At 38.0% G+C, this 10700-nt stretch overlaps 1 protein-coding gene across 1 annotated transcript; it reads right to left on the bottom strand.

Moving 5' to 3' along the window:
• Positions 1-3431: 3431 nt before the first annotated feature.
• Positions 3432-10469, bottom strand: LOC141902156 (glycerophosphocholine cholinephosphodiesterase ENPP6-like). The gene is made up of 7 exons (XM_074789796.1): positions 10190-10469; positions 9139-9287; positions 7747-7915; positions 5598-5902; positions 5174-5323; positions 4838-5091; positions 3432-3789 (listed from the first exon to the last, which is right to left on the bottom strand). Exons 1-7 carry the CDS (start codon positions 10428-10430, stop codon positions 3432-3434), a joined length of 1626 nt encoding a protein of 541 aa, XP_074645897.1. The 5' UTR covers positions 10431-10469.
• Between the last annotated feature and the right edge of the window lie 231 nt (positions 10470-10700).

Below are 10700 nucleotides of genomic sequence, written 5' to 3'. Positions count from 1 at the left end.
TCAGGTTGTTTTCTTAGTAACATAGGATTGAGACAAGGGGAAAATTTATCGCCAGTGCTTTTTTCTATATTTGTCAATGACCTTGAGGCTGCATTAATTGAAAGTGGTTGTCAAGGGATTTCATCTCCCTTCGAAAACGAAGATCTATGGGTTCAGCTACTAGTTCTGCTGTACGCAGATGATACGATCTTATTGGCCGATAGTGCAAGTGCACTTCAGAAAAACCTCGATATGTTGGTCGCTTATTGTAAAAGGTGGAAATTAGTAATCAATATTAGTAAAACTAAAGCCATTGTATTCGAAAAAAGGAAGTCTATTAGACAACCCGTATTTAATATCGATGGAGTATTAATCGAAACTGTATCTGAATTTAAATATTTAGGTGTGCTTTTTAATTATACAGGAAACTTTGCAAAATGTAAAAAGCTGATTTGTGAACACGCAAAGAAGGCGCTTATATTTGTTCTTAAGAAAGTTCAACATTTTTCTCTTGACTTTGATACTGCTTTCCAAGTCTTTGACGCAATGGTTGGATCGATTTTAACATTTGGTTGTGAGGTGTGGGGCTTTGGAAATTTTGATGTTATTGAAAAAATTCATTTAACATTTTGTAAATATCTGCTAAGCCTCAAGAGGTCAACACCAAATTTGATGATATACGGTGAGACAGGAAGGTTTCCATTTGAAATTCGTATCAAAGTTCGTATGGTAAAATTTTGGGGACACTTGATCCTGCATGAAGAGACATACTCTGGTAAAATGTACCGCATTCTTTATAATAGTCATTTAAATGGTTCGCAAAGTAAATGGATATCCTGTATCAAATCAATCTTACAGAATTGTGGTCTTGGTAATATATGGTTGGAACAAACTTTTCCGAATATTCCCTACCTTGGGGAACTCGTAAAACTTAGATTAGAAGATCAATTTAAACAGACATGGCATGGATCGATGGTACTATCCTCTAAATTAGATACGTATAGAATATTTAAAACTGATTGGGGACAAGAAAAATATCTGTCATCACTACCACGAAGTTTAAGAATCTCACTATGTAGATTTAGATGTTCCAACCATAAATTACCAATAGAGACTGGTAGATATGAAAACAAACCACGGAACGAACGAGTTTGTAATAAATGTAACGAGAATACTATTGGGGACGAATATCATTTCATACTGAAGTGCGAATTTTTCAACGCTTTTAGAATTTTGTATATACCTAACAGATATAGAATTGGCGCAAATCATTATAAATTCAAGCAATTGCTCAGTAATGAAAACCTGTATTACAGTCTATCTAAATACATTACGACTGCTACACGGTTGTTATAGCTAGGGCTATTAATATGTATAAATTTGCCAGCTTTTATATTTATACTATTCATACTATTTTGTTATGCTCGGAAAAATTGTATATCTTTTTTGGAGCAATAAACTAAACTAAACTAAACTGATTACTCGATTAGCAGTGACACCGCAGATAAAATTCCCCCTTCAAAATCGCCCTTTCCAATATTTAATTAAAAGCCATTCAAAGCAAGATATTTTCTCAATTCTTTTTGAATTTAATCATAATTAATAGCTTATTCTTAATAGTACTACATGTAATATCATTAGGAATCTGATTTTATGCACTTCTAGTTGTAAAACGTAGCTGTCGAATCTACGAGCAATTATCTCATTAATGAGATAATTGCTCGTATGTCGGATGGATGGACATATTGGTGTGTACCGATCAACAGTGTCTGTAATCAAAGATGCCATTTGATATCTGTCGAATTTCTATGAAAGAGTACAAACAGAAATATAAACCGGCCTATACAGGGTACAAATCAGAAGTTAAAACTAGGACAATGGCTAATTTGCAAACAAATTGGCTCGAATCAGGGTCCGACTTTAATTGTTTTCATGGCTTACCAAAGAGCGCGCTGATTTTCATGTTCAAATTTATTTCACATTCAAATGCAAACCCATTCATTCGATACTAAACAATGCTTGAAGAGACTCTAAAACGAGTCCATACTTAAGCAAAGCGAAGTGACTGACTTCCAGAACCAGTTTAAATTAACACGCTCTAATTTGACTCGGCTTAATTTGACTCAGGTCTGGTCGAACTATTTGGTCGGGCAATTAGGCATGGGTCAATTTGGCGCCCATATCGTTTGTTGTTTCTTTTCGTCAGATCTCTCCGCCCTACCTTCAACTTATTTTTTATTATCCACGTATTTCAAATTCGATTTCTTCAACTTGTGTTAATTTTATACCCATGAAAAGCACACTGGTTACAATTTGCAGCAGTGCGCTATATAATGATGAGTAATATTGATTATTAATATCAATATCAAATGTGAATTCGCAGTTGAAACATAATTGATTTGATCAACAATATAATTTGATGTAGACCTCCCAGCGTGAATCAATCAAGAAAAAAATTTAACCTGTCGTCTCAGATCAAAACAAGAAAAAGGAAGATGCATTCTAACAACTGATTGCGATGTGAAGACTATATTAGGCTCATTATTAGAACCTGTACTACAGCTATTTAACTTTCTAAAATTATTTGTCGCAGACCCTCAAATACAGTGTATATTAACAATCAAATTGCCTAAATATGTCTGGTTTCGTCGCTATAGTATACTATTTATTAAAAACAATTACATCAATATCATTTATGTAGACCTATCATTCTAAAAGCTCAGGTTTTTAGCGTTAGAGGTTTGGACGAATATTCATCCCAAAGTAAATATTTCGAATATCAGACCTAGGTCCATTTTCCTTCGTTTGACAGTCGGAGGAATATTCCTCCCGAAGTCGATACTTTGAATATCAGAACTGCAGGTCAAATTCTCTTCGTTTGACCTTGGGGGGAATATTCCTCCCAAAGTCAATTGTTTGAATATCAGACCCCTTGGTCAAGTTTCCATCGATTGACTTTGGGAGGAATATTCCTCCCGCAGTCAATTTTCACAATAGCGGTCCTCTTAATTGGTGATGATCAATGAACGTGCGGCTCATATCTCTATTGTGTGCCTATCCGGTGTAACGCGCGACACGCTTACATAATCTTATCTGTAAATGTGAAGACCTCGGGGGCATTATGTTCTCTAAAGCCCGACATTATCCCACATTCGGGACTGTGAATGGGTTGATTTTACGGCTGAGTCGACATGTTTCAACAATTTTTAACTGTTCATTTATGAATATTTGAAGACTTATGAACTAAAAATTACTTAAATTTTTGATACATTTTGAGAAAGTCACAATCATTTGAGACTGCGTTCATACCCTTTTTTCCTATCTAAAATGTTCGCTTTGGCGTTTTGCTTAGAATATCCATTGTATAAAGACAATACATGATATACTTCTTTATTTTCATGAATGATAACATTCGGGAAATATGAAGTATTTACTTATTATCGAATACAAAATCAATAATGAAATGTAATGATGCATATAAACGCCATGAATTCGTAGCTGATGATCTTGAATATAGATGGCGTTAGTAAAACAGCTGCGCTCGTGGTCTGACGGCGTCGTTTAAGTGGAGGTTCGACGACCCAATCATAAAAAGGTTTCACCGTGTGTTTACGTGATGGCGATTCTCTTGGTTTGTCTGCTACTACGTCCAAGAGACTTTGGTTAATCGGTGACCAACTGCCGTTATTTGGTGACGAGGCAATGCTAAGTAAATGGCACATCAAATTGTAGACGTCAACGCTATCGATATTTTCCACGAGTTTTCCCTTGACAAAATCTACAAAATATATCATTGTATACTGAAGCTGACTGGAAAACAAAAGAGTTAATATAATGATATTCAGTAGAAAATGGAGAACCACAATTAATACTAGACGTTATACATGTTGGCTACAACCTATGAAAGCGTCCTGGGAATATGGGTCCTTGCCCCTAGGTTTTTTAAAATCCAGAAACAGTTCTATATTATATCAGGTCTTGGGTTCCTCTGAATTAAATATCACACAAGACAATGTAAACGTTTTAGGACATGAAGGGAAAATTCACCAGACGTTACGTCCGATGATTTATTGGATTGACATCAACACAAGTGAAACATCGAGCGGCTTCTCTCCGATAAAAACGGGGGTTTCAAGAATTGAAGTATGTACATATCAAAATGTGTTTCTTTAATGATTTGAAATGAAAATAAATAGCACATTAGATGAATACTACATATATCTTCCGGGAAAGTGGCTTGGTCAAGGCGTTCTCCGCGAAAACTCGTGGGATCTAAGGTAACTCGCTAGAGTGTCAATGAAATATTCATCAAATTTTGAAAGCTATTTTGTAACCGTCGTCGTAAATCAGTTTTATGACGACAATGTGTTCTTCTCTATTCTCTTCATTTCATTCCTACTACGCGATAACTTGACCCCCTTTCACTTAATAGTAATTGTCATAAATTACATTTGTATAGCGCAGGTATCCTAACATGAGTGAGTTAAGATGCGCTCCAAATTTTGTCGTTATTACCCCCAGCCTATAACTCTATTCCATGTATCAATCATCTCCCCCGGGGAGAAGTAACATCTGAGCAGCTACAAAGTGCTTAGGAGTCATCTCCCAGGACATCTACGTACCCATTTACTCCTGGGTGGAGATAGGTAATGAAGATGAGTGTCTTGCCCGAAGACATTACAGTAATAATGTACGGGATTCGAACCCACGACCTGACTTCCCATGGTCGAACGCTCTTCTGAACTACCACATAACGTACGAGCAAAATTGCAATAGAATAACATTTGGACAATTAAATCTAAAATCTGGCGATGATCATGAAACTATGAAAATGTAGTTATTTATTCCGAGACATTACCTCGGGATAAATTCGGAAGACATTTTTACTTGGAAAATGTGAAATATGCAATTCTGAGTATACTGCCAGCGATCCTGGCGGGTATCCTTGCTACAAGTGGAATCTCCATTCGTCACAGTAGTATTGAGAATTCGCCATACACTACCTGGTCCAGTGGCCATGAATATGGCTTTCATTGATTCGTCAGCCGGGTGATATCCGTGGTTCCCACGCGCTGGCCCAGTACCATTGTAACCCCACATACCAGGGGAGCTCTATAATTAAAACAACATATGGTTTATTGTAGGTATTTTATGTTGCTTCAAAAGATATTCTCAGACGAACGTCACAATTTACCCCATATCCATCGACAACTGAATAGCCAGGTTTAACCAGTATGACTAACTCCGGTATCCGATCGTTCTCTTTAAAGTGCAACTGTTCTGGAATTTCTTGTTTTCGGTATATATCGAAATGCGGACTTTTGCCCTTAAATCCATTGTATATCTATAATGATCATCACCCATCATGTAAATTCCTTCGATAGTTTGATGAAAGAAACAGAAGTACTAAAGGGGGTGAGGCTCAAAACAACGATTTGGTGAGGTAAATTTCATCCGCTTCTAAGAGCATCCGAGGTAAACGGTAGTATTTTACAATCTTCTGAGTAGCCAATGCATACTTCAAAATAATTGTTGAGGATGGAGACTGGCCTTTCTATTGACGCATATGGGAAGTCCGAATTGAGGAAATTATTGGGTAATGATTAAATGTTTGGTACCTTCTCTGTAGCGCCTGGTTTTGGCATAATCAGTACATGTGAATTGGGATTAATTCTGTACTGAATCAAATCTTCGATGTTCGGCACAAAGTCTGTCATTCGTATGTGCTTAGTCTGATCTTTGATGTCAGCCATACCATGATCGGAGACGAAAATTACGTTAGTAGTTTTAGACAGACCTGTCGTATCTAAGCGGGATAACAGATACTGGATATGCTCGTCTAACACGCGAACGGTGTCGTTTAACTGCTTTGAAAATGGGCCATATTTGTGACCGACCTTATCAGATATTTCGACGTAAATCGCTGCAAACAGAAACTAAGTAATATCATACGTTCATACATACGTCTTGTTCTGTCCAATTTTATTGCCTAAATTTGACCGTGATGATGACTACCCGTCAATTTTCAAAAGGCTTAATCTCACATTTCAATGAAACTTATAGTATAATATTCTCACTCCCTGCTGTGCGGACATACTACAGAAATATATAGATATTGGTAAAAACCGGTACTGCCCAAGCGACGCACCAAACGCTCCGAAAAGACACGCCATAAAACCCCAAACATAATATCCCAAAACCCAAACCCAAACCATAAAGGGGAGTTAAACATTAGATCAAAACAGCGAGAAAGAAGCAATAATTGCCTATAATCGCAATATTCCCTTATCGCTCAAAGAAAGAATATACACGTTTGTAAGCATCATCAGCCGCGCTAACATGACCAGAGGGAAGGAAAAGCAACCCCTCAATATTTTCCCAACGGTAACCACAATCGTCGAAAATAGAATCCACACCCTCAAAACAGATCGTACCGTATCCCAAAAGCAACTAAAATGAGTATACTAAACCAACCCCCAAGCCAACACGACCGAAGCCATGACAATGGACACTAAAAGGCCCGCGGCTACAGAATTGAAAACAGGACGCAATAAACAATTAACTGAAACTGATCGACGATCTAACTTCATTACCAGCGTAAACAATCAACCCGTAGAATACAAGGGCAAACGCAACACGAAGCTGACCAGCCATAAACAAGAACAATGAAAATGCTAAGATCTGAGTATTCAAAAGGGTCTCGTAATACTGCAAAATGTAAGGTATTTGTCAAGCGTCCCGCACGAACGGAGCAAATAAATCGAGCGCTGTGCGCGACTAAACTCTCAACGGAAACGAAAATGCGCTAATTAAAATCGCCGAAACAGATCAGAAAACCGAAATAATAGACGAACTCCCTGACCGATAAATCTTGGGACTAACGTAGTATATCGAGACATACTTAGAATATGGAGAACCAACAACCCTGACCCTTCGAGTTTTCTCTGCCCTAAAATTCATTTATTCATAATTACTCTTTATTTCAAAACGTAACGATTCTTCCATTCTTTTCTCACACCAGCGGATTCCGGGCAGGGCACACAGCCCTCCATCCCGCACCCAGCAGGCAACAGGACACACATTCCTATGATGCACACAGCCTTTTGTCCACACACAGTGGCTATACAGCAATTTTGTCCAAACACATTGGACGCCCGCACACAGTGGGCTTCAAAATTTATCCAAACACATTGGATCGCTAAAAATTTTGGTCCGCCCACACATAGTGGGCTTCAAAAATCAATCCAAACACATTGTATCTGACCACACACAGTGGACTACCCCCCTATTCCACACACAGTGGAATACCCCGGACGACAGACTTCAAACTGCACAACGGACACACAGTTCAATGGTCACAGCACACAGCCAAGCCGTGAACCACCACAACCGCACAAGCACGTCCGACAGCAAGGAAAACCAAAGCCAAACTGATTTCTTCCGTATGTCCGCAGCGCCACGTAGTGAGAATAGTCAAGGATTTTTAATGGCTCTTATTCATCATAAGCTAAACTTGCCCTTGCTTTATGCAAAGCATTTCGACGATGTTTTGATGACGAAAGAATGTCAATGGCAATTTTCTGGGCTTTTTTGAATTATCTAGAGTATGGATCCGGAATTTCACCAAAATATATCTAATCAAAAAAAAGAATTTCCGTCCCCTTCGTCGAATTTTTAAAATAATCCATAATCCATGGCTTACAATGAGAAAAATCCCTCATATTCAATTAGTACTGGAATGATTTGCCATATGGAGCTGTCACAAACCTGTAAAGTCGGCTGCATTTTTTCCAGTCATCGCCTGGATCGCTTGGTCTATTGACCATCTGAAATCTTCGCCGGTAGTTAATTTGGTGTATCGTCTGCAGTACGCTGGTCTCAAATTGCGAATTTCAACTTCACAACCGCGCCAATAAAACATAGCACAACGACGACCCTGTAACCATGTTGATACTGTACCATTATTATGAGTCCATCATGAAAACTTAATTTCTGGTTTTTAAAAGAACTTTTTCAAAGTACAGCCCCTTAAAGGTTTTTGGCATATGTCTTATGTCAAATACGGCTAGTGTTCTCTGAGTTTTGGACGTAGTATGCAGTGTGTTTACATGAAATTTGCAACCTCGAAAATCAACTAATTACGGCTTTATAATAACTAGGGTTGTCGTCAGAAAGCCCAATAGGCCTATTGTATTCCTCTGGATTATTATTTATCCACTTTTTTCCGACATAAAATGTATCCTCTCACAGATTTGATTACTAATCGGTGATAAACCCTCCAATCAATGTGATGAAAATATAGCGCTCTGAAAGCAACGGCCAGAATTCTTTGAAATGTATGACGTACCCTAAAACCGGCTTGTTATCTGGACCCCGCCTAATAGAGTGCGGTTCACACACGGTACATAGCCCATACACACATCCTCTGGCTAGAACCGCTGGCTGAGGTGGGAACTGTCTTCCACTGACTCTCGGGAGGTCACGGATGCGAAGATGGATAATTTCTTTTTCTGAGAAAAATTTCCGTAACATATACTTGGTGTACAGTCAAATAGTTTCGTAGTTTGCTCTTGTCAAAAGCTATCAGTTTCGGCTTTTTGGTTTTCTCACGCACAATGGTGATGTATGAACGGTCTGAGGCCAGGGTTTTTGTTGGTGTGTCTCAAAAAAGATCAATCTTCTAGCTTTTTCTACTAGAACATTTTACATGTATAGTTTTTATATGAATATTGGCACATAGGTGACAACCGCAGGACTCGTTTCAACCAACTGACACACCTATACCGGACACACTTTATGTCAGCACCTACATAATTAGTGCATATCCTGCACACTGTTATGTGGCGCATTAATATCTATATCCATTCGTCACTGCAGTACAACCTTTTGCTCTGGATCACTTAATTTCGACTGTTATTCGTCGACATCCCGATTCATAATGATAAGAATAGTTCTCTTTTAAAAATATCAGAAAACCCTTTACGCTCATTGAAATTCAATTGGACTGACAATTATTTTATAGCGTATTTGCTTAAATGAGAAATAATTGGTTCACCCATAAATGTACACTGACGCACGCACGCACGCACCTAATTGAACGTCAATTCAAATTACAATAAAGCCGTACTTAGTTACATCATTCCCTGCATGTATTCTTGCCTGTCTTGTGGCAGTTATCCAGACTGGGTCCCCTCCGTTCCACCAGTAAGGTTCCAGTTGAGCATCGCTGTAACTGCCCTCGAACATCGTACCATATACGTGGTCGTACATCGTGTTACCTATCATACCGTGCGATTCCGAATGCAGCCCTGGAATAGTATTACATCTATCTCTTAGGCCTTGGATAAACTAGATAGAATCTACTCTACGGAAGCGTCCTGGGGAAAAAGAAAAACTTTTGAGGTTAATTCCGAGTTAGTAACTCGGAATAAACTAGTTTTCTTAGTTAAATGTGATTTTTGGAGGTTAATTCCCAGTTTGTAACTCGGAATAAACTAGTTTACTCAGCTAAATGCGATTTTCAAGGTTAATTCCGAGTTTGTAACTCGGAATAAACTAGTTATCTCAGTTAAATGCGATTTTTGGAGGTTACTGGTTTTGGAGGTTTTGGAGGTTTAACTGAAAAAATAATAATTCATTCCGAGTTACAAACTCGGAATAAACCTGAAATAATCGCATTTAACTGAGATAACTAGTTTATTCCGAGTTACTAACTCGGAATTAACCTCGAAAAAATTTTTTTAAATAGATATGTCCCCAGGACGCTTCATACTAGTCTTTGTTTGATAAAGATAAGTGAGATAAAACATAGCTATGTTCTAAAGATTTTGAAAAAAAAGATTATGCTTTTCAAGAAGACACACGTGTTTTGCTGGTTTCTTTCATTTCTGCATAAGACATGTAGTATTGTAACAATTCAATACTACATGTGCAAGCATTTGAATAGAGAAATGTTTAGAAAAATGATTTAAGAATTCTATCACCAAGATGGACAAGCAAGGATACTGCCAGGATCTCCCCTAGCCAACGCTAGACATTTTAATCAATTTTCAGTACAAGAACCTGTACCAAACAAAAGAAGACTAACCCCCTTTCTAATTTCTTTTTGGGACCGACTATCAATGCGACTTTTGAATCCATTGATTCGATTTAAACAGATTTCTATCAATTTTCGAAAGAATATGGTGATGAATTATGACATAATACGCACCAGTCATTATAGAGTAGTAATTCGGATATGAAAGTGATGGAAACGTCGGGTTCATGTATCTAGCTTGTACTCCTCGTCCTTTTAGCGAATCGAATCCTTTCAGGTTGCCAATTGCATCTGCGTAGTCCGATCGTAAACCGTCGAGAAGAATAACCATCAGTTTATTGTGACCAGTCACCATCTTTACCCTCAGCGCAATTAGCTGAAAGATCAGAGCTGTTGACACAAACATGGGCCTCATCGTTGTTGAAGTTGTACCGGTCCAGTCTAGATTGAAACCATCCCCACAGAATGACTGAAAATGTTAGCATTTGATAATTGTATATTATCAATCACTACAGACAATTCGTGATATCTACATAATATATGTCTACTTATAATTGGATACTAAGTTGCTGTCACTAATTGCGGGTTAGATTGCGAGGTCAAATGACAACCGTACATTTGTATGATATATTTCAGAAAAAAATGTGACTCTACGTATTGTTGTAAAGTAGGCCTGGAACGATTA

The sequence above is a fragment of the Tubulanus polymorphus genome, chromosome 3 (genome assembly GCF_964204645.1).
Source record: "Tubulanus polymorphus chromosome 3, tnTubPoly1.2, whole genome shotgun sequence".
Lineage (NCBI taxonomy): Eukaryota > Metazoa > Nemertea > Palaeonemertea > Tubulaniformes > Tubulanidae > Tubulanus > Tubulanus polymorphus.
The sequence above is the reverse complement of the archived record's forward strand: the minus strand, read 5'-3'. Positions and strand labels throughout refer to the sequence as shown.

What these genes read in the sequence shown, in the direction of transcription:
- LOC141902156 (XM_074789796.1), bottom strand. Translation starts at nt 10,430, where the DNA reads ATGAGGCCCATGTTTGTGTCAACAGCTCTGATCTTTCAGCTAATTGCG. An exon ending in TTACTACTCTATAATGACTG is followed by an intron (nt 9,288 to 10,189) that starts GTGCGTATTATG and finishes ATACTATTCCAG; the next exon opens with GGCTGCATTCGGAATCGCAC. An exon ending in TCTTCCGAATTTATCCCGAG is followed by an intron (nt 3,790 to 4,837) that starts GTAATGTCTCGG and finishes TTTGTTTTCCAG; the next exon opens with TCAGCTTCAGTATACAATGA.